The sequence below is a fragment of the Cryptotermes secundus genome, unplaced genomic scaffold (assembly GCF_002891405.2).
Source record: "Cryptotermes secundus unplaced genomic scaffold, Csec_1.0 scaffold375, whole genome shotgun sequence".
NCBI lineage: Eukaryota > Metazoa > Arthropoda > Insecta > Blattodea > Kalotermitidae > Cryptotermes > Cryptotermes secundus.
The window spans coordinates 1,006,999-1,034,588 of record NW_019731222.1 but is presented as its reverse complement, the minus strand read 5'-3'; the positions used below and the strand labels follow the sequence as shown (position 1 = coordinate 1,034,588).

Here is a 27,590-nt window from a genome sequence, read left to right as displayed (position 1 = left end):
TAAACGCGAAACGAATATATGAAAGCATTGTATATATAATAAAATGTCACATTTCATCAGACTAAACTCTGTTTGATTTGTTATTGCTAGTGGGGTGGGACTAAGTCCCTTGTACTGCGGCCAATTCTGGCATATTGTACCAGCCCCAGATGATACGTGAGGGTGATTGTGGAGCAATTGGTGGAATGAAGATTGACAGGGGAAACCGAAGTACTCGGAGAAAACCTGCCCCAGCGCCACTTTGTCCACCACAAATCCCACTTGACCAAACCCAGTATCGAACCGGGGCCGCCGCTATGGGAAGCCAGCGACTAACCGCTTGAGCTGTGACGCGGCCCACACTCTGTTTGATTAGGTCACATTAATACCAGCAACAACAGCAACATTGTCAGTCGATCTCTGTTCCTGTTGTATTTAGTGACAGCCGCGTTTCCTACAGATAGTTCTATAGTTTTCGTAACTGTTTCAGTTGTCTCTTCTTTCCCGGCCTTTTCGTCAGCAGACGGGTTCTTTGCATTCCCTGGCCGTCCATCTTCAGAACTCATATTGCCAACGTCCTCTATTAACCCCAAGGCTGAATCAGGTGCTTTAGTCTGTTCTGTTAATGTCTGGCCACTCTCTTCCGACAGGAGAACCGAGGTTGGTGTTGTTAACAAGAACTGTTCCTCATCCATGTCCTCAAGAGAAGTTCCGTTCTTGCCAACATTCAGTACAGCTACGATAGTCGGTGACATTTGCGTTTCATTAGTTTTATTACTATTCTCGTGTGTGTTGTCTTTCAAAACATCCGTCATTACAACAGCGACATCTGCCGATTCTTTTGTCAGTTTTTCCGATTCTGGTGGAATGTCGAACGGTATTGACCTCTGAAGAAGTCCCATTGAACTGGAATCAGAGGCAGAATGGTCCTCATAGCCACGACGAAGCACAGGAGTTGCATACTTTGCATTAAGTCTCTGCAGAAGGAAATCCAACTGTGTTTCATGGTTCAGTTTTATCACCTTAATACACTGACCCCTTGAATCCGGCCTATATCCTTCGGCACACTCTGGAAGAGGGGAAGTTCCGGAAATAGTTGGTACCTTGTAAATGAACCTCCGGTTTATTCGTCTCTTCTTTACTTCCTCGATGTGTGGTCTCGGTGTACTTGGGTCTCCATGTAACCAGGACTGCCAACCGAGTTCTTGAGTTGTGTCAACTGTGTTGATTGCCCTTCCGACACAACTCTTGTGGCAGAGTAGTGACAGATATACCATGACAATTAGAAGTCTTAGCATGCTTGGCGGCTATTTCAAAGTAAGGGTAATTATATCTCGCAGCAACGTTTGTAAACGCTATGATATTGTCACGTGTCAGAGTCACTTCCGTGACGCTATATAGATGCGGCACGGACAACACAGAAAACACAGCTCCCACTGTTGCATGTTGGAACGTGTTTACCGATACATTACATAGCAATGGACATTTTATTGTTGTCACATGCTTAAGGGAGGTTTTTACTAGGTCGTTGCCTAACAACACAATATGTAACTTTTTCTCAGTTGTTTTGTTATTCACCATCCGGAGCGAGGGGTTTGCAAAATTTTTCTTTGAGCCGTCATTTTCAGGAGGGGGGGGGATGTAAATTGGAGAGTAGGTACCCTTTTTACCGACTGAGTCCCGGATAATGGCTGCTGTTGCCAGCTTGATGATAGTTGGCAGCATAAAAGATCGATAATGGCTGCGCGGCGTGACGACAGCTACCGAAAGCTACGGTGCCCAACATTAGCGGCATCATCGGCGTTACCGATGTGTTGATCCGTGTTTGACAGCTTCTTCAGAAACATTCAGAACCTTCAGAACTCTGGTTTGACTGGTTTCGTAGCAGAAAGACTTTGAAGTTTCGTTCAATGTAGCAGCAATGTATGAAGCGCGGTTCAGCGTTGTGATGTGGTTTAGCTTTAAGTAAAGAATTTAGGTTCCTTTGGTTTACTGTATTTGCAGGTTTTGATATGAAATGTGTGTGATATTTTTGACGAGAAAGCGCAGTACCCCGGTATAAATGTGCGTTAGAAAATGTTCCAGGTTTGTTTCTTTTTAATTAGTATACATAAATACGCATATTAAAAGATTTATCTTTTTATTAACAGGACCCACTTAGTATATCGTACAGTTTCTAAATTGTGTTGGTTGTTGATTTTAGGGTTCTGTTACAAGATGTTTAAATATAACTGTTAAACTAACTCCATGAAACTAAGCCCTTCTAGAGAAGCCGCCAGTTGTGCATCTATTCAAGAATTTCTCAACGTTTTGTGCTCCACTGCCACCTATTCTGAGCCAAATCACTTGAGTCAATATCACCCTATCTTATCTCTGTAAGATACATTTTAATATTATCCACCCACCTACTGCTTGGTCTCCCTATTTATATTTAACTGTTACATAACATTTTCAGTTGATCCTGCCACACTAGAGGATAAGAACAGAATGCCTCCTCGCAGAGTAATAACTCCACCACCATTGGTGGAGTTATGTGTAACTGAGTTGATGAACTACCTTCGTAGAGAGTTAATGTTATGCAGTCAAGTGCGACATTACCAACACAATTCGCTTTTATTGCGCCGAAGAGGTATTGATGCTGACAGTCTAGTTGCAGAACTGCGAGATCATCTGGATTGTCTTCCACCAGCACTTAGTGAGATGGTTCGACAACAAATAACAAACAAGTACATATTTAATCTGTTTTAATTATACCAATTGAAATAGGCGGGGTAAATATGCATAATTAGCTACTTCCAGTTCAATTCAATCTGTATCTGTCCATATTTATGTAATTTAAAAGGCTTTCCAAACACTCTTGATTGGTCTGATATGATAAGGGAAAGCTGGTAAATCAGCATAGGGGAACTGAATAGAAAGACCAAAAAGTGGCATTTTTTAAGGTGCATTACTGTTCTGCTGTTTTTTGTTAGTGTAATCTCAACAGGCGCATTCCATTTTACATTTAAGTAATGTATTGACATAAGACAGTTATTCATCAGTTGGGGCTGCTGATTGTCATGTCATTCTGGCATGATGTTTCATATTTGCAATATGAGGCTTTTCTGATTTTGTTGTTATTATGACATTTTTATAGATATTTATGGACTGCGGTACTAGTAACATGTGGTGAATGTGTTGTTAATTGAAATAGTTTGTATTGTATCAAGAGATGAGAATGTACAAAACATTTTTTAGAGAGATTGGAGATAAAGAGCATGCTTAATCTGTGTATTTTATTACCAGGAACAGTTATTTATTTATGTGACTCACTTCACAAAGCTGTTTGCACTAATTTTTTACACCTGTTCCTCTCTTTGTTTCATGTTATTTTTAACTGGATTTAAAAACGGTGTTTTAAAGCCGTTAGTTTCATCATGTCCAGGAATCCATTAAACTGCTAGTAACAGAGTCTGTATGCTGACATCAGTTCTGTTTAAAGTTGGTACCTGTCTATGGTTCTACAGTTGTTTGTTGGACCTTGGCTGCTTTTTCAGTTGCTTAATCCTATACACAGTCAGTAGGATGCCTTGGACAGGGGATCAGCCCATCGAAAGGCCGTTACCTACACACGGAACAGCACAAACACAGAATAAATGCATGCAGATATCCATGTTCTGAGTGGGATTCAAACCAATGATTGCAGTGTTCCAGCAAGCAAAGACAGTTCATGCTGTAGACCACACTGCCACTGTGGATTGGCTTAAATTTGGTATACCTACATTGTATTTTGTTCAGCTATTTTTATTTTAGTTTGGTTGTTTTACGATTTTGGTGAAACTTGATGTACAAAATTAATGTTAGTTATTACCACCTGTAAATTTCAGTGACCTTTAGTCATTTTAAGGGCACTTTCATTTGGGTTGAGTAGAGTACAGTAGAATTGAGTTTATTTGGGTTGAGTAGAGTACAGTAGAATTGAGTTTATTTGCATCCAATAGATTCTTCTCTGGGTTAAATGAAATGATATAGAACATATCATAATAAAAGTAAACAGATTTATCTCTCATATAATGTGTGTGCGTGTGCATGTGTGTGGAGAGCCGGGATAGCATAGTCAGTATAACAACTGGCTACGGGCTGGATGACCGAGGGGTCGGAGTTTGAGTCCAGGTAGGCCTAAGAATTTTCTTATCGCCACATCGTCCAGACTGGCTCTGGGGTCCACCCGACCTCCTATCCAATGGATATGGGGAGGCTCTTTCCCTTCAGTTGAAGTAGCAGGGCTATAAAACTGGCCACTCAACTTCAGATAGTGCTGAGGTCAAAAAAATTTGGATCTATACATCCATTCCCCATATGCCTTCACAGTGTAATTTACAGTTTTTCACTAGAGATAAAATCATCTACAGAGCAGAAGGAGTGAGTCAAGAGATGATCATATAATTCTATCTCAAATATTCAAGAACCCAAATCAATTTCATTTATAGGCTGCATATTTTCAGACGAATCTATGATGAGTAACGTAATCATAATTGTATTCATTTTGGCCCATCATACTAGTAAACTAAATTATAGAGTAATTGTTATCAGTGTCCAGTGTGTTTCAAATTGTACGCATTTCTTGCCTTTACATGTTTTAGTCAGCTGTGATCATCTTCAGAAGGCATAAAATAAACATGTTTAGGAACTACTATTACAAAGCTTATAACACATACTTAGAAGCTATTAGATTAAAAATCTTATTAATGTCTAAGATCTTGAATCAATATGGTTTGTATCCTTGTGCCTCTTCTGTCAAAATGGAAAGCGGGGATATTATGTGGCATCCTCAGAGGTCCACGCAGTAATGCCCCCTTTTTTTAGCTCATTAAAATTCTGCATTGTTGTGATGTGTAGTTGTTTCCTTTTGACTGTGTTTGAGGCACTATATAATAGCTTCTAAGTATGTATTATGAGCTCTGTAATAGTAGGTCCTGACATGTTTATTTTATGCCTTCTACAGATGGTCACAGCTGACTGAAACATGTAGAGGCAGTAAATATGTACAAATTGAATCACACTGGATGGTGTTATCAATTATTCTGTAATTTAATTAATCATATACTGTGCATAATTTATACAAGTTTTGTCTTGTTTCATTGTATGTAATTTATTTGAGCCACTTTATGTTTGGGCTTAGCGCTTGTGTTGATTTCCAGAGGGCTGGATAGCGAGTGCTGTATAAATATAGTCTCGGTTTCTTACGAGGTAGAAGTTGCCTGATGACTGTTAGACTGGTGAGGTTTTGTGTTAGCATATGGGAGGCTCCCACAAGTGTTAAAAATATGGCAGAATACTGATTAACACTTGAAGCATATCTTAATATGTATATAAATCTTTATAGAGTGTTATGATATGTTCCAATTTCAGATTGTTGAGTAGTTCAAAGCCCATGGCAATCGATAAAGGGCTGTTGGTGGGAATGCTTGATATTGTGTTGAACATAGAAGTGAAGACACTGGAGTTCGGGGATTCTCAGTTCCGCTGTAATTCGCAGATCTGGCCTCTGGTGCTCAAGAAATGCACTGGTCTTCAAAGGTGATCAAATACACATTGAAAAACTATATTTCCACTTATAGACACAAAAAAAAAATAGTTTTTAGAATAACAAACAATATGGTACAGTTACTCCTTGTTATATATGAGTTTGTGAAACACAAATTCATTTTAATGCAGTCAACTTATTGCAGTCTTTGAAGCCACTTGAACCCACTGTATCCTGGAATTCAATTCACAGTTGTCTCCTCCTACAAAAACGCAGAAAGAGTCATACAGTGTTAGATGGAGGGATTACAATAGGTAGGAAGCACCACATCACCATGCATGGTGAACTGCTCTTGTATAAACTGTGACAGTCATTTTTAGAAGACTGGATCATTATCTGCTGCACTGATGAGCTTACCACTGCTCCTCACATGGTCATTGCACGTTTTCATCTGTAAAAATTTATGTTATCATTTTTCTCAGTCCCTCCAGCTGAATGTCAGGTTAGTACTTTGACATAGGTCATAACCACTTCCTCTCCATACTTTATTTGACTGTAAATGATGATAACCATATGCAATGCTAAATAGCATCTTCATTTGATACATCATAATTAAATAACCTACACAAACAATCTGAATTGTGTTTGATTTCAGGTTTGCATTGGTTTCCAACATGTTCACACCAGACAAAATATCGGATGTTCAACCTTTTCTTATTTCACTTGCCTCCAACTGTCCATTGCTTACTGAGCTCATTTTGAAGGATTCAGTACAGGGTCCTCTCACTCTGGCCGCAATTGGAAAGAGCTGTCACCTGCTCCGAACTTTGGATGTCACCGGATCTCAAATCAGTTGCTCTGATCTTGTCTATCTTTGTGTTCAGTCACCACCAACTGTTGTCTCAGACAAGTATCTTGTAAGTATGCATTTGTAACTTTTTTGAACTCTTTTACCGTTGGTGAAGCAAAAATAATTCATTTAGGTTATTTTAGCAACTGTTTATTAAAATTGTACACCTATACAATTTTGTTTCAGTGTTTGTAAATATCATATTTTATCACATGATTCACACACTTCATTTCCTGAAATTCTGTAATAAAACCTTTGGTTTTTGATTTATAAAAAATGATCCATCATGGAAAATATTACTGTCTACTTGACCTTTCAATAGAAGTGAAACCTTTTTATGGACTCTGAATAGTGTACCCAATCATAGTTACATGGTAATAAAATGTAGCTGTAACACATTTTCTTTTAAGTGCTGTACAAAGCTTTCACTGAAGTAAAATATTAATCATGAAATGCATGTATGATTTCTATATTCCTTAATTTTGGATCTCAATCATCCCATCACCTCTGCTCAGCATAGTATCTTAACTGTTGTATTCATGTTGCTGCAAGTCACGCCACACGATCTAGCATAGTAAACAATGGAAAACGATTCTTGCTGAACCTCACTGGATATGGTGTCTTCCCACTCCTTCAGCTTACATGGTTGCTTTGCAGTTTATACCATTCAGATTTTTATCACATTAGTGTAATCCTTCATACATAAGAATAGCATATGTAAATTATACACGGATATATTGTAATGTGTTGTCCTGTTGCTATGCAGCAGTCAAGAGAAGGAACGTGCTTTGCTTGGTAACAGCTCAGTAAACATGTTCCCACAGAAATGATATCCAGACCATTGCTAGGCAGCCTCCCATAACAACAATAGAAGAACTGTTGGAGGCAGTATTTTCTTTTGGGTCTGCCTTGGGGCTACATAGTGAGGACCCCAGGCTGGCTGAGAGTTCAGGTGTGGAGTTTTAACCAGCAGGAGATGGCATGACTACAGAAGCTGAAGAATCTCCAATGTTAGAAGCCATTGCCTGGAAACGGCTAGTGGAGACTAATAGACAGAGGACACTAGTCTGTGTGTGTCAATGATCTGTAAAGTGTAGTTCAGAGTGGTGTATACAAGAGGTCAATAAATCCAATCCATACCCCGTCTATAGTCACACCCTTAAATACATGACATTCCAGTGTCAGAAGTGGTTGGGTTGGATACTGCATTGGATCTTGAGGGTTATACCATCATTAACAAAAATGGAACAAATGATGGAAGAAATACTAGAAGACCTGCTGGCAGTTCAAGACAAGATGAAGGCATACAGCAAAAACACAGGCCTTCTTGCAAGAGATGATGGCCTGCCAAGAAGCAATAGACACCATTCTGGAAAGTAAGGAGCCACCTTCAGTGCACATAGAATCCATGGTGGAGCATCAAGGTATCCCTAAAGAAGATGCTGTAGTGGATACTGTTAGAGCACAGAAGAAGTAGCATGGGGACCAGCAGCTAATTGTAGGGCGCCCCCAGAAGCCAAAGGAATGGACCCAGGGTGATGGTGGGTCCTGGGAGAAGTTGACAATAGAAAAAGTGGACTGGGGAGAGTGTTTCAAGGGGAACCTTGAAAAGACAGACATTCAGGAAGAGACATTGGGCAAAACCATAAAGCATCACTGGAATAAGGAACCAAAGCCAGAGACAGCAGCTACATCTGAGGATGGAGAGGACTGAGCAGGAGACAGGAGCCACATCTGGGAAGCAAGGAGACATTATATGAGGCCCATGGACAAACTCACGAGTTGGAGTACGCAAAGCAAATAATTGGGACTCCCATTAGACTGTGGAATATGAGCATCAGAACATGGTGGAGGGGTCGACCCTCTGCAAAATGAAAGAAGAGACCACTAGTAAGATCATGAGCCATAAATATAGGAGCATTGAGTATTCTCAGTACTTTGGCCCCTACCAATTGGAAAAGCGGGATTGTGGTGATAAACCAGGATTGACTGGCACCCTATCAGAGAGCTGATTGGGATGACTGGCCTTAAGGAGGGAATGGTGGGAGCAGTTTGAGAGTAAACATCGTGGAAAACCGAGCCACTGGAAGTAAGGTGAAACCAAGCACAGCCCTCAGAAAAGAAATTGTGATATGCCTGTAGGCCATTTGGGATGAATAGCCTTAAGAAAGGAACAGTGTAACGCGCAGTACCATTGCTATGCAGTTATCATGAGAGGGAACTTGGTAATGGCTGGGTAAACACGTTCCCATGGAAACAATATTTGAACTCTTGCTAGGCACCTGCCTTTAACAACAATAGAAGAACTGCTGGAGGCATTGTTTTCTGTTGGGCTTTCCCTGAAGCTATGTAGCAAAGACTCTAGGTCAGCTAAGTGAGTTCAGGTGTGGAGTCCAGTGGGTGATGATGATGATGTCACCACAGAAGCTGAAGAATCTCCACTGTTAAAGCCATTGCCAGGAAATGGCTAGTGGAGACTGTAATAGACTGCAGACATTAGTCTGTGTGTGTCAGTGATTTGTAAAGTGTAGTTCCAAGGGGTTTATACAAGTGGTCAATAAATCTAGTATCCAATCCATACCCTGTCTATAGTCACACCCTTAAATACATGACAGTATTGTTTCTTAATCTGAAAACTGTAAATGACAGTATATGAGACGATGATGTCTGCAGTGAAGTAAACTGTATACTGTATTTTTTAACTTAAAAACTTGCTGTAATCTGAGACAGTGATTTATTGCATTTCCTTTTTGCTGTGAGATTTGAATAAAAATCACTATTAAAGTATGCTTTTATGTTTATTTCTTGGGGAATTACTGCACATAATACACAGCAGAACTGTTCCATCTGTAACAGTGAAAGGTTTAAGTAAGTTATGAAAACGGTATTTGATTTATGGTTGTAAATGTTTTCAGACTTTGGAGAAGTAAAATTGGTTGATGGGCTAAAACTTAAAAAGACGTTTTGGTGTCAATAATATAGTGCACAAGAATTCTCCAAATTCTTCTGTTATGTTATGATCAACAATTTCCAGCTGAACCATTCTACGTCACTCTGCTTTAATGATAGATCCTGCAGTAGCATCTGAAAACTTAACAACTTTCAGTTTATTGAGCCAGTGAAAATTCAGAAAATATTATTTATTGAGATTCTGTTATGTATTTGTGTACAGGTGCCATAAAGATTGAACGCCTTATGAGGATGTTATTTTCAATTTGTGCTGATTTGACCTTTGAAATTCTTTTGACAGGATAGTGCATACGAGCAAGAGTTCAATCCTCTCTGTCAGACCTTGGAGATGCTGCTTCTTGGTAACACCCGCGTCAGAGCCAGAGGTGCAGCCTTCATCCTGAGGGTGTTTCCTAACCTCACTTCGCTTGGAAACTTTGTGTTCACAGCCTCAGCACTGAAAAGACTGTATGGACCGAAGACTAGACCCTGGCCAGGCCACAAACTGAAACACGTACTACTCACTTTAACATTTTTTCATCAAAAAGAAAAAATATAGAATTATGTTTTATTTTCAATTTGGAATTCATTGACATAGTCTGTATTATTATTATTGTCTTCAAACTATTTGCCAAGCAGATTTGTCTCAGTGATCTGTATTTAACTTCTACTCAGGAAGCACGAATCTTGTTCAAGGAACCAACTGTGGCAGGGGTTTACTCTCTGCAGGCAAGTGCAAAGATAATGCATGGAAATAAGTCACAACTGTTTCCTCCCAAGTTCCATTTAATCTTCCACTGCGTAATATTACTGTCATCACACTAAATGTGAAATAACCTTTCCAGTTAATACTCTCCCTTTAAGTGGCTAATATAATCTTGTACATAATCAAGCCTAAGCCCACTGTGGACACTACAAGCAATTTCCATGTTTTAAAAATTATATTTAAAGATTATATATTTTAAAGATTATCAAAACAAATCCTCCATCTGGGTTGCTATGTAATGCATTTTTTGGAGATTACATGAGATTGTGCCATTATCCATTCCCAATTATTTTGTAACATTATGTAAAATCCATTGTCAAACCATTTCAGGCATTCTACCGTGGACCTTCCGATGTCAAACTGAAAGTTTTGGCTAACTGTTGTCCAGAACTGGAGTCACTGTTTGTTGGTTCTGAAGTTCCACGAAGAGTAGGGTTTCATGTGAGTTTCTAATTTATATCTTAGTTATGAGAAATATGAATTTAGTTTTGTTTTCATTGATGGTTCATAGAAAATTTGAAGGCAGTATACCTGGTTCAGGATAGGGACCAGTGGAAGGCTCTTGTGAACATGGTAATGAACCTTCGGGTTCCATAAAATGTTGGGAAATTCTTGAGTAGCTGCAGAATTGGTGGCTCCTCAAGAGGAGCTCAGCTTCATGAGTAAGCATGTGAGTAAGTAAGAGTGGTTATTAACCTATCATTAAGGACTCGTCCAGTTAATTAGGTAGTTATAGTCAGTTTTGTTGTAAGAATATGGGATATTGAGTTTGAGTATTTCTCTTTTACAGAATTTTATGGCTTTTAAAATGCTACGGCGCTTGGCTTTAGAGCAGATTGAGTGTGAAGATATCATGGCATGGCTGAGACACACTCCAAATCTTGTTCAGCTGCACGTGAGAATTTTCTTATAAAAATGCCTTGTGCATGCTACTTACAAATTGTCAGTAAAATAGTGTCATGTTTAAGGTGTGTGTGACTATAGACATGGCATGGATTAGATATAGGATTTATTGACCACAGGTACACACCACTTGCAACTACACTTTACAGATCACTGACACACACAAAGACTAGTGTCCTCATTCTATTATAGTCTTCATTAGCCGTTACATGGCATTGGCTTCTAATAGTGGAGATTCTTCAGCTTCCGGTGCTCAGGTCCTCTTATCACAGCCACCTGTGGAGAACTCTTGTCAACTGATGACTCAACTAACTAGGTCCCAGACTGGTGGTCATTTCACATCAACCTCCTAGTCTTCTCTTCTCATGTTACTTCCAACTGAACTCTCTCACTCACCAACCAGCAACTTCACATCACTTCACTGAACTGAATGCCCGACAACTGACTACTCCAGAACTCGACTAGCATTGCTTATGACATTTCGGCAGGAATGTCATAGAAAACACAATTTCCACTGTTGTAGTCCAGCAATACCTTAACTGTTGCCTAGCAATGGTTGTTGTTTACAGACTCACTGCTTAGCAACAGGTCTATACAAGACAATAATATCATCATTTGTTGTTGAATTATTACCTGAATTCTAATATAAAGATGTTACATGACAAATTATCATTAACCGAGAGAAGAAATCCATGTGGAAATGCAAACTATGTGATTTCCAGTCTTATTTTTTTATCATTTCAAGAACATTAATTATATGTATATGTGTATATTTGTCTATGAAAGTTCCCTTGGTTTGAGTCTGGGAAAATGTAAATGTTTCCATGACTGAATTCTGAATTTCCAAAACGTCTGTATGTGTAACCACACTGAAGTTTTTCATGTTTTTTCTGATGTCATGGTTCACATATGGGTGGGGCATGATTCATATCTCTGCTGCAAGAATGTTCTCTTGATTAAGATGTTTTACAGCTTTCCGCAATTCCATTAATGCAGATGCTGACACATTCTTTTCAAACGGGCTGGACATCTGGGGTTTGATTCTCAGCAGAGCAAGGTATTCTTCTCTATTCCACAGCATCCAGACTGACTCTGGGGCCACCCAACCTCCTATGCAGTGGGTACCTGGGGCTCTTTCCTTGGGGATAAATCAGACAGGGCATGAAGCTGAGCAGTGATCTCCATCTTCTGCTGAGGTCAAGAATGGTGGAACTATACTTCCACTCTCCCGTACATCTTCATGGCATAGTGCTTAATTAAGCAAAGGGATAACTTTACCCTTTTTCTTTCTTTTTTTTTTACTGTTTCTCATTTTCTATTATGTAATATCTGTACTTGAGACAACACCATGAAATAAACCAAAGAAAACAGTTTTTGTAGAACTTATATATGAAGAAATCCTATACGTCAAAATTTTTAATTTCACATTACCTGTGTTCTGTTGTATTCTTGTTGATTTTTTGTATTCATTCATTGTCAGATATCTAGTCCTGGTGTCGATGTTGGTATTGTGGGCCAGTGTTGTCCTCTGCTGGGGAAACTGACTGTTACCGAGGATCCTTCTCGAACTGTTACAATTCCAAATAGTGAGACTCCCATCTACAGCAAACTTCAGGAACTCAAGGTAATGGTTAACTATAAGGAAAAAGTTATTTTTCCTTTAAATGATCTTCCCTTCAGTACGAGTTGGCTAAAATTGTCTCCATTGCAGATGGTATGTGTAATTTCACTGGACTGTGGAGCTCTATTCTTTACCAGCGCACCAAAGTTGCGGAGTATTGAAATAATACGCATCCGGAAATTGTCAGATGCTGTCCTATCTTCATGGCTCAGGAGAAATTCTCTACAGTTTCTGGAAGTGGTAACAGAACAAATTGTACTTTAAAATGTAATCAGTTTTATTAATTGATGTTTACAAACATTGAAGTCATGTCATGATTTAATGATCCCTGGCCCTGCCTGCATGTGGCATAGCAAGCCCCATTTTGGGTGAAAAATTACAGTGGTATCGTGAGACCTTTTCAACTCAAAATGTTGAAGCATGCTGTTACATGCTTGCGTTGATCAGCGTATGGATGAGAATGTTTCGCGGCAGGTGGTGATTCATTTGCAAAGCAGAGAGTTTGGCATTGCATCTCGCAAACATGACTGTCAGTCAATGCTGTTTTGAGGTGGACATTCCTCATATCACTATTGACCAGTGCATGTTCTGTGGCAGGTAGCAACGAGCTCTGATACGAGGAACATTAAACCATTGCAGGACTGTAATGCCTAGTATGTAGGTTTTCTCATGGTGGGGAGTGTTCAGATCATGATATTCTGAGTTGTTACACAGTGTGGTACTGTAGGTGGGAAGCAGCGTTTCAGAGGAGCAGCTCCAGTACATATTCAGCAAGAATATATTGTCACATGCTGGGAATTCGGAAGGTATACTTCCAAGAAAAACCAATAACAGTGGGCCGTTGCCTAGGAATACCTTAAGCAACAAATGCGTTTCCCCGGAGATGAAAGGACAACAGAGGGTTCGTTGCATCACAGCGGCCGAGACCAAAGGCTCCTACATGGTGCGTTCTATTCACCCCGAGACCAGGTTATAAAAGTCCAGCTTCAAAGGGACCAGACAGTTGACAGTTGAGTTCTAGAAGTTACCAAGAATGGTTCAGTTTGTAGCTCACCTTAGAAGATAGCCAGTCTTCAGGTAGCTCCAAGGGAAGAGAAGAATTCGCTGAGATTAGCAGTATAAAAAGTAATTATAACAGTGTTGTAAGAAATGTCTGACGACATTACACATGGATAATAATTGTACATGGAAGTGTAGAGATCAGCCAATAAACTCTTTCACTAAATCTGAATCCTGCATGAATCGATTTGTCACATTACATAGGCAACACACAACAATATTTTGACACTGAAGATGGAGTCAGCAAGTTTCTCGAAAATGCTGTCCATTTACAGTACTGCATGGTTTCACAATCCAGAAGACTGCAGTTTGGGGTAATGCCTGTTCTTTGCTCTTTGGTGACATATGTAATATGAGGCTACGTTTCTCAAACTTTCTGATTCACAGACCACTGCAATGTCACTCATTTTATGAGGGCAGTCTTCCACTGTGTCATATGAACGGTACTCTGCAAATTTAATCTTACTAGCACATCTGAACATGTAGATTCTAAAGGGTTCTGACAATGACTGAGAATTACTGAGTTTTGTACTTTGTCCTTCATCCAGTATTCTAGAAACTAGAAAACACAACCTTTTGAAAACTGTTCTGTTTCCATCCTCAGGTGAGGGAGGGAAGGTACCTACTCCGTTGGTTCCCTTAGAAAGGGCTCATAGAGGTTATGTATATTCATATGTAGTGAAATTAATATCTTACAGAATTTCAAGTAAGGCTTCCAATTGTCTATTTAAATGCGTTCACGAACACTTCCACAAGCAAGTAATAAATTAAAAGTAAAGCTATCCCTGTAACAGGCCGTGAAGGCCCACAGGGGTGTGAGAGGTCGAGGCTCCAACATCTTCTAGACAGTCAGCTTATAGATGATGGTAAGGTTGTCAGCCTTATGCACCAGCTGCCCTTTACCTAGTATTCATTTCTGTTAAAGGCTGAGTTGACCCCAGGGCCATAGTGCAGCTGGAGGGATTAGGTAAATTGAAAAAAACCTACCTCATTGGAACGCCAACCTGTGACCTTCTGGCTTGTAGCATAGTCCTCAACCAGCTACACTACCGCATGCCCCCCACTTTAAACATTAGCAATTAAAAATTATGCACAAGAATAGATGAAGTGATTTAAATAGAAGTCTCCCGTATTTGCAGGTCACCATATAACAATTATAGTGTTTATCTACATAAATAACTTTGAAGCAGTCCTTCTTGAAAACCTAATAGTCAATCAGCTGATCAAGAAATCCCCTGCCTGTTATAAAACCCAAAAGTGTATTAGAATATTAACACAAATCTGCCAGAGGTCATTTTTGTGCATTGTAGATCTTTAATGTTTTCTATTAACAGCTGATGCTTCGGCATGTGGAATTAACCAAGAGAAGTGTAGATATGCTCTTGGAACGTTGTCCAAATCTCACCCGGTTAGGTGAGGTAGCGTCATGGGATGTACGTTCTTGGGAATGCCGCAGACTCATGGATTGGGTTGCACAAGAGAACTATGTTCTTGAGCTTGTGCCCTATCCTTCTCGTACTCCTGCCACTATTCGTGAACTCCTTACTGATAAATGGGATTACTGGGAGTCAGATGAAGACACAGATGGGCAGCCCTAAAGGTAAATGACTAAGCAGTTCTTATGTTGGAATCTCTTCTCTCTGTAGTTGTTCAGGTCTGTTGCATTTTTGATAGCAGTCAGTTTGGCTGTATGAAGCAGTAATGGTTTAATTATCAAGTAGAACCCTTGTTATCCCAAATGAGCTGCTTCTGGTTTCCTTGAGGATAGCTTCCTTAGACCCTCTATGATTCATGGCACATATACAGTATGCATCAAAATATCAGTACTGAAACTTGTGCATCTTGAACGCGTATGTGTGTTTGTCAACGGGGCAATAGCTCCAGCTGCATGTATTCTCAGTAGTGAAAAGGAAGTTGTGTTGTGCAGTTGTTGTTGGAAATGGGTCTCTCGACAGAGGAAAAAGTATTCATAGTTGAGTATTGTTTCTGCTAATACAAAAGTGGTCGCCAGCAAACTCGCTTCCCTGGTTTTGAGCGGCCAGATGTTATCATCCAAAAACCGCTACATAATACACATGTGACAATATGGTATGCCATCTCAGCACACGGTATATTAGGCCCCAATTTCATTGAGGATGAGGAAGGCAATGCTCTTACCGTCACCAAAGAATGCTACAGGGACATGGTGATCGGACCGTTTCTTCAGGATTTGAGAAGGTTCTGTCAAGCAAGGGGCTTTCACATGCATTGACAGTGGTATCAACAGGAAGTCTTTTCATTTCAGTACTTACTTTTTGGCTCATACTGCACATGTCTGATTGCATTCATTTCTAAGTAATGTCTATTGGTAAAATGTTAGGGAACCTATGAACCTACTTCTGGAGGGAAGGGGTTTAATGTCATCTCCAGGTAGTGTGAAATTGTGAGTTGATCCTACTCATAACAGAGGCCCTTAGTGAGAAATTTCTTCATTATTTTCTTATAGAGTTTCAATACTTGATTTCAAGTTAGTAAGTGAATATGATTTACCTTCCATATACAAATGTAATTGATAAGCACACATGCTGTTGTAACTCTCTTCACTGCCTTGTTCTCACCGCAACTAATTGGTCCCACAGAAGTTTGGAACCTAACATGCCAGTATACCAAATGAACATATCCCCAGAAAGTCTGTAATTAAATATTCCTCCCATGTTATTGGGTGGTCTTCTAGGATGTGTTAACATCAGTTATGGTGGTAAGCAGAAATGACTCGTTCCAAAACATGTAATGGTATTTTCAGGACAGTTTTAGTTCTGCAGGACTAAGGATTGAAAGACACACTTGTGTTAGAAATTGCTAGTTTGCAAGATGCAGGATGTAACACCTTGACTTTTTTGACCCATGTCTCACTCAGTAAGTGTAAGCAATCCATTTGCATTAAGAATGCCATGAGAGCCAAAGAAATAGCCATAACTTGACCTGGTACTGTGAAGGTACCTCACACAGATGTGTTTCCAATCAGTCGAAGCATTGCAGTTGGATAAATATGACAACTCACAGTAGCACCTGCATGTATTTTCCCAAGATTCTTCTGTTTAGACAGACATATATACAAGTTTTAGATGATTCCATATTGCTTCGCATGTTTTGTTTGCAGTGTGACTGGTAATGTTATCTCCTCTGCAGAAGTGGAAGAATGCATCTTTGTAACTACGTCCACTGGCAGAATATCTGCAGTAGGAACATGACATGATAATTACTAAAAGTTATGTCTTTTATTTTCTAACACATATTTGTCATGAACTTAGATTAAACAGATAGGCCATTAAATGCTTGCAGCTGGCAAACAGCATGAGAAACCTAACATAATTTTGATGTCATTTTCAATTTTAGGTTGCTGTGAATGGTGAAAGAATAACCATTGTGCATTGATGAGATCACAACAATCACCACCCAGTGGATCTGGATCAAAAGACAAAAATGATACTACCTAATTAGCTATCTTCAGTTCTTTATTCTGTACACAGAAGGGAAGGGAAGGCAAGGCAAGGCAAGGCAAGAAGTTGGAATCTGTCTTAAGGCAATGTGAAAAGGCTGGAAAATAAAAATAATTCTCATACATATCATGAAACTGATGAAGAAAATGTTGCTGAACCAACAGCAAACGAGGTTAGTACCCTTAATATTCGGAATTTTGAATGGCTTTCAACACCCACACTCCCTGATGAGGAGGTTGTTCAAAAAGAGCAGTGCTTGCCACAGATATGACAGCCTCTGGAATATGAGAACAGTGCAGATTCTGACTTCATGCCATGGCTAGAGTAGAAAAATGAGAAGCAAGACACATATGACAATGACAATTTAATTTTTTCTGTAGTTTTATGAGTCGTCGTTTACATTCCTTATAGAACGGACAATACTTTGTAAGATGAGGCACCGACAAAATAATTAACAAATATTACTACATCTACATCACGAGCCTCCAATAACAGTTTTTATACACAAAATATAGAATACTCTAATTTGCCCAAGGGAGTGAAACAAAATCATGAAACCAACAACTGACTCGCTGATGTAAAGTATCAATTGAAGAATTTTATTCTTGTTTTATACTATAACTTTGGTTTATATAACCTATTTATTGTATTTTTACGTCAACTATTTTTATATAATTAATATTATTGTATCCTATTTTATTAATACTGCAGTTCAGTGATGTATATATGTTAGCCATGTATTTGCCTGATGATGGCTATTAATAGCCGAAACATGTAGCAGAACCAAAATCAGGCACTGACCTTGATGTGGTTGTGTTGTGACGGTTTTAAAGAAGTTATGTAAAAAGTAAAGCTATCCCTGTAACAGGCCGTGAAGGCCCATGGGGTTGTGAGACGCTGAGGGTCCCACATTATCTAGACAATCGGCTCAAAGATGGCGGTAAGGTTGTCAGATTTACATGCCGGCCGCGCTTTACTCCCCAGGAAAATTATTTAATTAATTCCTGGTACTCATTTCTGTGTCGACCCCAGGGCCATAGTGTGGCTGGAAGGATTAGGTCATTGTCTAGGTATGTCTTACAGATGAAGCCATATCTTGTAGGTGAGCAGACTTGTGATCACATAACAAGAGACATAAGTTTGTCGCATATCTCATGCATCTTATTGCTGTGGTGGGTGACCTACTGTATAGATATAGTAATATGTTTAAACCTTCTCAGGCCAATGTCTTTCTTAAAATAGAGATGTAAGGCCTCTGGTTGTTTTACAGTCACTTGTTTTATGGGTGTAATATTCTTTGTGTTTGTCAGAAATTTCTTTGTATACTGGAAGTTATATATTGTAGTGGCACAGCTTGTTTTTTTTTTTCTTTTTTTAGTACCTGGTTTGAATCTCAGGGAAGTGGGGAGTCAACATATTTTGACTTGAGGTTTGTTGTGGATTTTGGCAGCCCCAGATACCAAAATGGTTCCTTAAAACAGGCCATCTATATTCAGTAGGTTCTCACAGCAATTGTAATGAATCTTCTGGGATATAATGCCATGTAGCATATTGAAAGTCAACTGACATTGCGTGGCTTACTGTTTAACCCTGGCGATGGGGGCAATTTGTTCCTCTGAAAAATTAGTTGGCTTTTAACAGATTACTCATACACTCTGTTGTATTCCAGAAGATAGAACTCATCATTCATACCTTTACAACTTGTTATTTCTTATTTAATGTTATATTATTCATTTAATTGTCAAAGCACTGTTAAATGAACCAAGAATGGCCCATACTTCAATCTGTGTTACTTGTTTCATCATCATCACCCACCGCCACTGCCGCCACCGCCACCATGGTTGTCGAGTTTGTTGTTTTCGTTGGTCACCCTGTTTGTGGTGAACAAATCAGTGTCAGTGGTTGAAAGAATACTCAATGTGATTCCTTCATTTTAATTCTTAAAAGGGACTGTTAACTGCATTGTGTACATTTCATTAGACAATTAACTCTTAGGAATTGATATAGTATGTTTCTTATTTTCTTCTGTAGACAAAGAAACTGTTTATGTTATACGTATGATCATGAAGGCTGTAGTTGATAGATACCTAAGTATAAAGTTTTAACCTCTGATGGCATGTTTTTGTAATAGATAAGTGCAAGGCTATTTTATACATGTGCAAACAAAACAATATTTTAAAATTGCTGTCTTCTTTGACACCCTGTGGTTTTGGAGAAAGGTAGTTCTTTAGAGGAAACTGATGCCTCCATTTCTGCCCTGAAAATGGGGATAGAGGGTTTCTCCAGTATATAATGACCTATGGGACTACACAGTGTTACAAACTAAATATTTATTATCAAGAACCTGCCATGTCACATAGTGTTTGTGCATTTAACTGGTGGTACGAGTGTTGCACATATGTAGAAAGAAAGAAAGAAAGCCACAGGTGTGAAGAGTTTGGCTGTGTGCTCAGTATGTGTAGTAGTGCTTGGTTACGTGTTTACTTGTTATCATATAGGAGTATGTATGCTATCTTGTGTGCCAAAATCTAATTTTCTTACATTACTTAACTCCTAACATGCTATTAAAAATCAGAGATGAAAACAATGCAAGAGCCCCTCCTTTATTGCCATAAAACTCAGAAAAAAATGCTTGAAAGTATAGCTGAAGTGTGTTTTGTTAGCTAATGAGAGACAAGATATGTGGCCAGATCTTGAATGTGCTTTGAAAACCTTACACATATCAGGTCTTGAATTTCTTGTGAATTTCCGGCCTTCGAAGAAAGTAATGGCTGCTATTTTCTTAATGTGTATCTTCACACTAAAATATAGTAATGGATTGCTGTATTTGCTTGCACAGAATTCTTACTGGGTTGAATATTATACTTAGAGAATTTACCCACTTACTCTTTAGAACACATTCTATTTTTGATGTCTGTTATGGAATACTGTTATTTTTGTCATATAAATATATAATGACAATCTTGAAATTATGTAAGATCTAATATTTTTTCCACTTACTCATTTTTTGTTGTTGAATCATGTTCATGTAAGGCCATGTATAGTTTATATTTGTCTTGAAGCATCTCTTGGTGCTGGGAGCCAATGAGAAAAGTAAGACTAAGTTCCTTTTTAACCTAGTGGTTTAGGCCAGTAGTTCATGTTTGGTCACAAATATTTTTTCTACATACAGGTTTAGTTTTAAATAATATTTTGATGTGGACTTTCCAGATTAAACAAACAGCAACAGCAACAGTGAAGTTCTTTCAGGGAATGACAAGTAATGTCTATGTTTATACAGATATAAGAGGTCTATTCGGAAAGTAACCACAGGTGAGTTGTTAACAAAACAAGCAATGAGGAAAGAAGAATTTATTATATACAAAAAATATGTACATACTTAAGCTACTTCTCAACATAGTCACTACCAGAACTGAGGCACTTATTGTATTGGGGAATAAGTTTTTGTATGCCTGTGTCAAGGAAGTCTGCTGCCTGAGAGCTAAGCCACATTTTATATTGTAAAACACTAAAGAAACTGCACAGGGCCATTCAGAATGAAAGGCGTGGAATGCTGACATCTGGTGTAGTGCTCCTCCATGACAGTACATGTCTGCATACAGCTACTTGCACATGAGCATTGCTGAAGTATTTGAACTGGGCATTGTTTGACCACTCTCCTTACAGCCCTGATCTCGCTCCGAGCGACTACCACCTGTTTACCTACCTGAAGTGGCTGAGATCACAGCGCTTCAACAGCAATGAAGAGTCGATGGAAAGTGTCAAATGTGGTTGCCTTCCTGTCACATCCGTTCTTTATAGGTTCTTTTTGCCACATTGTCCCTGATCTGCATTCTGCATTGTCTGTGTGATTGCTGGTCCTGTATGACTGCATCCCTTACACTGTGCCTCTCTTGGATGGCAGGACAATCCTCTGTGGGCAGTGGTCAATTTCTTCTGGGACACACCATTGCCCTGGGTCTGTTTCTTCAGCTATTGGTAGCACCCTCTGCCAGTCCCCATACCACTTCTTCAGTGCTGACAGTTTCCATTGCAGCCTCTTCTTTAGGGACTTCCTCATGCACTGCTACAGACACATCAGATGTTGGTCTATGCCGATGGCGTGAATCTCTTGGGTGATAATATAGATACCATAAAGAGAAAAACACAAACTTTAATTGATGCTAGTAACGAGGTAGTAACCTGATTCAGAAGGAAATTAAGAGGAGATTGAACTCTGGTAATGCTTGCTACCATTCAGTCCAAAACCTTTTGTCTTCTCATCTGCTGTTCAAAAACATAAAAATTAGAATATACAAAACTATCATTTTGCCTGTTCTGTATGGATGTGAAACATGGTCTCTGACATTAAGGGAGGAACATAGACTGAGGGTGTTTAGGAGAATATTTGGACCAAAGAGAGATGAAGTGACAGGAGGTTGGAGAAAACTGCATAATGAGGAGCTTCATAACTTATACTCTTCTCCAAGTATAATTAGAATGATCAAGACAAGGAGGATGAGGTGGGCATGGCATATAGCATGAATGATGGAGAAGAGGAATGCATATAGAATATTGGTGGGAAAGCCATATGGAAAGAGACCACTGGGAAGACCAAGATGTAGGTGGGTGGACAATATTAAAATTGATCTTAGAGAGATAGGATGGGATGGGTTGGATTGATTTGGCTCAGGATGTCGCTTGTGAACACGGCAATGAACCTTCGGGTTCCGTAAAATGCTGGGAAGCCCTTTTGAAAGTGTCTGTGGCTGTGTTCTTCAGAAATGTTTATAGCTGTTCCTTTATGGCTGGTAGATGATAGCACAATTAATCTAGACTGGGCAGGTAATTTGACAGGAACCAGCTGACTCAACACTGCATGAAATTCAGGGACAGCAGGAGGAAAAAAAAAACACTGACAAAGAGGGGGTTGTGAGATAGGATTATCACTTCTTATACTAATATTTGATTTTTATTTGTATTATAACCGTCAATACAACAAGTGGTATGGAAATATCTTCAATGGAGATAGTAGATGTTAATGTACATTTTACTTTATTTATTACAAATAACTGACCAGTAAATGGACTGAAATAAGTGCGTGATTCACAGTTTGTTCTGCCGTGCGAGATGAGGGTTGAACTGAGAGTGATAAAGCTGGGTTATAGCAGGTACATCATCAGACTTTGTTGTGTCTAACTCAGGTTCTCCACGCAGTCTAGCCAAAAGAGCTTCTGACCTTTTCCGTTCTTCTTGTTCTCGTTTCAGCCGTTGTGCACGCAGCTGTTCCAGCTTGTTGGCATTCTTTGGTGAGATGGACTTACTATCAGTACACTGCAAAGACATAGTGAGTTCAAGTATGGTAAGTTTTATTAAAAATCATAGTAATACGGGCAGACAAGTTGATATAAATTCTGATGATCAGAAGTTAAATGGTGAACCTTGGGCTCTAATGACAGATAAAATAATAATTACTTAATTTCAGTCTTCACTAGCTGCATGTTATATTATTGAAACAGTGCATGTGTACAGTCCAGCTGCCTAAGCACTTAATCTTTCAGTAGTAATATCATTATACCAAAGTCAAAATATGGCCATCAACCCCACAATAATAAAAAGGTAAAGTTCCTGTGCTTAATTAATTCAAATCTTTGCTGGCTTACCAGTTTTCCCACATGAAAGCTAGGACAGTGCCTTGAAATAGGTCATAATTACCTCCCTCCAAATTAGGTATGTGTGAGTCTTGAATTTTTAGACTGACTTGATTTGAACATCGATTTTTCAGTCTGCAACTTTGAGAATTTGCATACAGCTGCTTTGCTTTGTGCAGGAACACACAAACTACCTATTCCATCATAAGTTTTAATTGCTGGTAATGCTAAGCACAAATCAACTTAACAACAAAATTTCTCTCTCTGTCTCTCTGTTTCTTTCTGGTCACAGTGAAAAAGGTGGTGGTTCTAGAAGTGATCAATATTTATTTTTTGTTTTTGTTAAAAAAAAAGGATTTGTTATGGAAAGAAATACATTATGAAGAAGTGGATGGTGGTACAAATTGCAACTACAGTGAAAAAAATTGGTCAAGTAGAGAATATCCACATCTCAGTTCCAAAATCCTTTAATTACTCATTATTTTACAGTCATATTTCCATCTCACATGACACTACAATCTCTGCAGATTAAATAGTGTCATTAATAATTTAAAAATCTACAGGTTAATCATAAAGCACTGAATGCCCACTGTGACCAGGAGGCAGAAACACCTTTGATAACTGGGTCCATCACAAATGTCATATGCACTACTATGAAATTGAACCTAGGTTTCTACACAGAATTCAGTGCCTGTATGAACTATGGCACAACCTGTCCTCCCGATCTCAATCACATCTTTACAAATCCAAAACACAGCCCCTAATCATTCGTGAAGCAAACCACATGACCACTAGTCACCTAGATACCAGGATTTGATAAGAACAGTTTACTCACTTTAGCTGAAGTAGTACTGTCAGAGCTAGAACTGGAACCACTCCTTGTTCTCTTTGTACGTTCATGTTTCTTTGTCTTCTTTTTTGATTTCTTATGTGCCCTCCTTACTGCATTTTTCTCATTCTCTGTACATTTTCTCTTCTCTTCTCGGTTTTCATGCCTCCCCCTTCTCTCAAGATTCAGGTAGCGCCTGATGTCATTCAGTGGGTCACCTAGAAGTGTTTTCTTCTTACTGTCATTTCCAGATGAACCTCTGTCAGGAAGCTGCAATATCAACCATTGCAAGTACTCTGTTCAGTGAGCTACCACACAAAAATTGTCAATAAAACAAATTATATTATTAATGCAATTTTGTTTTTCATATGAACACAAGCAGGATATCAAGGTATCAAGATAGGAACGAAAACATTGTAAGACATGCCACTGCTTGTTGCGCAGAACACGTAACATTTTGACACACGTCATCTTTTCTTAGGCGCTGGGGATAGCTCAATCAGTATAGCAACAGGCTATAGGCTGGATGACCAGGGTTTGATTCCTGGCAGGGGCAAGATTTTTCACTTTTCTCCATTGTTCAGACTGGCTCTGGAGCCCACCCAGCCTGTTACCAAATAGGTATGGGATTAGGTGTTAAGCAGCCAGGGTGTGAAGTTGACCACTTACCATCACCTAGTGGAGCTATACCTCCACACCCCCGTGTGTTCATGACATAGTGCTTAATTAATTAAGCACATGGACAACTTTACCTTTACCTTTCTCTGCAATTTGGGATTTGATTGCAAACATTTGAGGGCTTCTTCTTTTGGAAATCGAAGATGCACGATTAATGCAAATTCAGTACAAAGCAAGCATGTATACAAGAAAGTCCAAGTTAGTGAAATGTTTTAGATTTATCACATAAAACAACACTACTGATTGACAGCAGGGCCATTCACCTACACATCAGATTTCACATCTTGATCACTTACTGAATTATGATTTAAGAACATGTCTGTTCTTTAGTAAACGTGCTATGCTAACAGAAAAATCAGTGCTGCAACAACATGAATCTCGACATGTCAATTTTCTTATAAAACTTTTGCAGTTTTTGCTTTAACAATCTACATACATCACATATTATAAGGCCATAATCATAACACTCATTATGAAAACATCAAATCTTACATAAACTGACCTAACTTGTGACAAAATTCTGATTTACTGAAGATACAAAAGTACATGTATTTACAAATATAAGAATTGTTTGTATTGACTTTGGAAGTACAATTACAGGTGTGTCTAAGTAAATATTATGAAAACATCATACAAGCAAGGGGGACATAAGTAACTAGTTACTGTATTGGAAAGATGTATCACCTTATTATACCATGACACACATCCAGTTGCTTCTACTGTGTCTTGCCCAAGGTATGTCAAGTATCCTATTTGCTTCTCATACTTCTCCCGTTCCTCCTTTTTCTCCTTCTCATAGTCAGCATTTGTTGCATTTGACACAACTATCCCTTGCTCTAGATCTTCAAATAGGTTTATATGCCGATGGGGCTCTTCACATACAGGAATGATTTGTCCACTCCGTAATAGTGACTTCTGTTTTAATGCTGCATTTCTTGCTTCTCCCTCCTATAAAAGACAAAATAATTCTTGTATCAACAATGTAATCTATCTAAACTGACACAGTAAATCAGATTTATACTTAAAAGAATTAGGTCTAACAAAGATACTTTAAAGAATGCAGTCTTCTGGGATTTGGCACCGTGTATATGTGGTGTTAACCGACGTTTCGGAGGAACGTATCGCCCCCATCTTCAGGGTTGAAGAAAAAGTATAAGTAAATCTGCAAGCGACAACACCGTGAGACACGATAAAGCAGTCTGCTTTATCGTGTCTCACGGTGTTGTCGCTTGCAGATTTACTTATACTTTTTCTTCAACCCTGAAGATGGGGGCGATACGTTCCTCCGAAACGTCGGTTAACACCACATATACACGGTGCCAAATCCCAGAAGACTGCATTCTTCATAGTCACCGCCGTGAAAGCCTCAAATCTTACAAAGATACTTTAATCTCCTTTATCCCCTAGCCAAAGCCTCTGTGGTCTAGTGGTCAGAGTTCCTGGCTATAGATCCAGAGGTCCAGGTTCGATTCCCAGTGCTACCAAATTTTCTGAGTAGTAGTGGGTCCACTCACCCTCATGAGGATAAGTGAGCAGCTGTTTCAAGGAAATAGTGACTCAGGTCTAGAACACCAAAATTAATGGCTGTGGGGATTTGTTGCGCTGACCACGTGACACACCTCTATCCGCTAATGTTGGCACTAACTTAGTCGACAAGCGGCCGTCACTTGGTCAGTATAGTTCGCTTGGAGACTAAAATCACGGAGTTTGTTTTTTTTTTGTTTGTTTGTATCCCCTAGCCAGAATAATGAGTTTTGATAATAATGGTCAATATGCAGCTGGATCTTAATACATCAGTGAATTCACTTTAAGGAGTACAGGGAGCTGAGATCAGAAATGTGAAATTGAAATATGAGTTCCATGTATATGATGTATCGGAACTTGTTCACAATCTTAGATTGTAACTACATACAGCTAATTGTGTACGCCTCTCCTTTTCTTTCTCTTCAGCAGCTACTCTTTCTTCATCCCGTCGCACTCTGGCCATATTCTCTCTTGTCCTCACATGCCATCTGTAAAATAGATTTCCGATTCCACATTTGTGTATTAAATAACAGGCTGCAGCTTAGACCTCAAAATAAAGTAATTGTGTCATTTAATATAATTTTTGTAGAATTACATTAATCATTACACCACAATTAAGGTCACTGGACATAACCTCACTTTGTGAGATTTGAAGGTTATCACGACGGCCACTATGAATATTACTGGCTTCTGGGAAGTAACCCTTAATATTGGGATAGACAGGTACACCGAAGATGGAAGCAGCATGTTCCTCCAAAAAGTTCATACTTATCTGCCACTTAACAATTAACATTATAACTTCCCAACAGTGCAAACTACTTTAGTTCACTAGAATATGACAATTTGTTGTGTACTAATTTTATTACCGTTTTTTTGGAAGAATATTCATTCTCGTGGTCTATATAAAAATTACACGGGACAAAACTCAGTTTTATAAACTCGGTGCTATACAAATTCTGTCATTGAATTTATTTCAGTTTCCTTCCGCCATTTATAAAATGGTATCTTGACAAGGATGCCAATCTGAGAGGTAACAACATTCGAAAGCCCAGAAAACGTAGCTATAGACACGCTATAGGCGCTATAGATACTTCTGACAGGAGTCTGTAATCCGTGACAAGAAATGGAACTGCAGGAAGTAGAAGACAAGCATGTCTAGTACTCCCAACAGATGTCGATAAGCGTCTGATTCTTCTGCACACATCGCAAACGAGGGCCAAAGGGCAACAGTGTTAGCTTTTTTGTGTGAGAACAGCAAAAGAGAATACCCAAAGTCAGTTACAGAGCTCTTAAGGCTGGAGGAAAAAAAGATTTGTGCAAGGAGTCTGTTACTTCATAAACAAAATTCTTAAATTTATTAAACAAAGGAGAATAATTAATAGTATATTCTTAGAGTTAAGCCGGGATAGAGCAGCCGGTATAGCGACTGGCAACGGGCTGGACGACCGACGGATCGGTGTTCGAGTTCCCGTAGGACCAAAAATTTTCTCCACGTTGTCCAGATCGGCTCTGGGACCAACCCAGCCGCCTATTCAATGGGTACTTGGGGCGGGGGGCTCTTTCCATGGTAGTAAAGGGACCAGGACGTGAAGCTGACCGATCACCTCCAACTAGTGCCGAGGCCAAGAAATATGAATATCCACTGCCCCATACGCCTTCCTGTCATAGTGCTTAATTAGTTAAGCACAGGGACAACTTTATCTTTATTCTGAGTTAAGAGAGATCAAAAAATCGCGGGGTGACCGCTATGATAGAATAAGATGTTTATAAGAATGTGCTACAGGAGGCTGGATGGGCATCACCTAGGCCATTTTTGT

The 27,590-nt window shown here is 39.1% G+C and overlaps 2 protein-coding genes across 5 annotated transcripts; one reads left to right on the top strand and one right to left on the bottom strand.

Moving 5' to 3' along the window:
- The first annotated feature begins 1,748 nt into the window (after window positions 1-1,748).
- On the top strand, window positions 1,749-17,732 carry LOC111866501. 4 transcript variants are annotated; one of them, XM_023855497.2, is made up of 11 exons: window positions 1,749-2,064; window positions 2,435-2,705; window positions 5,371-5,538; window positions 6,141-6,402; window positions 9,586-9,798; window positions 10,381-10,491; window positions 10,841-10,945; window positions 12,434-12,577; window positions 12,665-12,814; window positions 14,968-15,233; window positions 17,009-17,732. In XM_023855497.2, exons 2-10 carry the CDS (start codon window positions 2,467-2,469, stop codon window positions 15,229-15,231), a joined length of 1,656 nt encoding a protein of 551 aa, XP_023711265.1. In that variant the 5' UTR covers window positions 1,749-2,064; window positions 2,435-2,466; the 3' UTR covers window positions 15,232-15,233; window positions 17,009-17,732. The 4 variants fall into 4 exon arrangements, with proteins under 4 accessions (XP_023711265.1, XP_023711267.1, XP_033608169.1 ...); XM_023855499.2 differs by lacking the exon at window positions 17,009-17,732 and having other exon boundaries at window positions 12,665-12,841; window positions 14,968-15,049; XM_033752278.1 differs by lacking the exons at window positions 14,968-15,233; window positions 17,009-17,732 and adding an exon at window positions 13,302-14,176.
- A 4,318-nt stretch (window positions 17,733-22,050) lies between these two features.
- Window positions 22,051-26,801, bottom strand: LOC111866491 (leukocyte receptor cluster member 1 homolog). Its single transcript, XM_023855483.2, has 5 exons — window positions 26,640-26,801; window positions 26,162-26,261; window positions 24,934-25,197; window positions 23,578-23,841; window positions 22,051-22,425 (listed from the first exon to the last, which is right to left on the bottom strand). Exons 1-5 carry the CDS (start codon window positions 26,660-26,662, stop codon window positions 22,198-22,200), a joined length of 879 nt encoding a protein of 292 aa, XP_023711251.1. The 5' UTR covers window positions 26,663-26,801; the 3' UTR covers window positions 22,051-22,197.
- Between the last annotated feature and the right edge of the window lie 789 nt (window positions 26,802-27,590).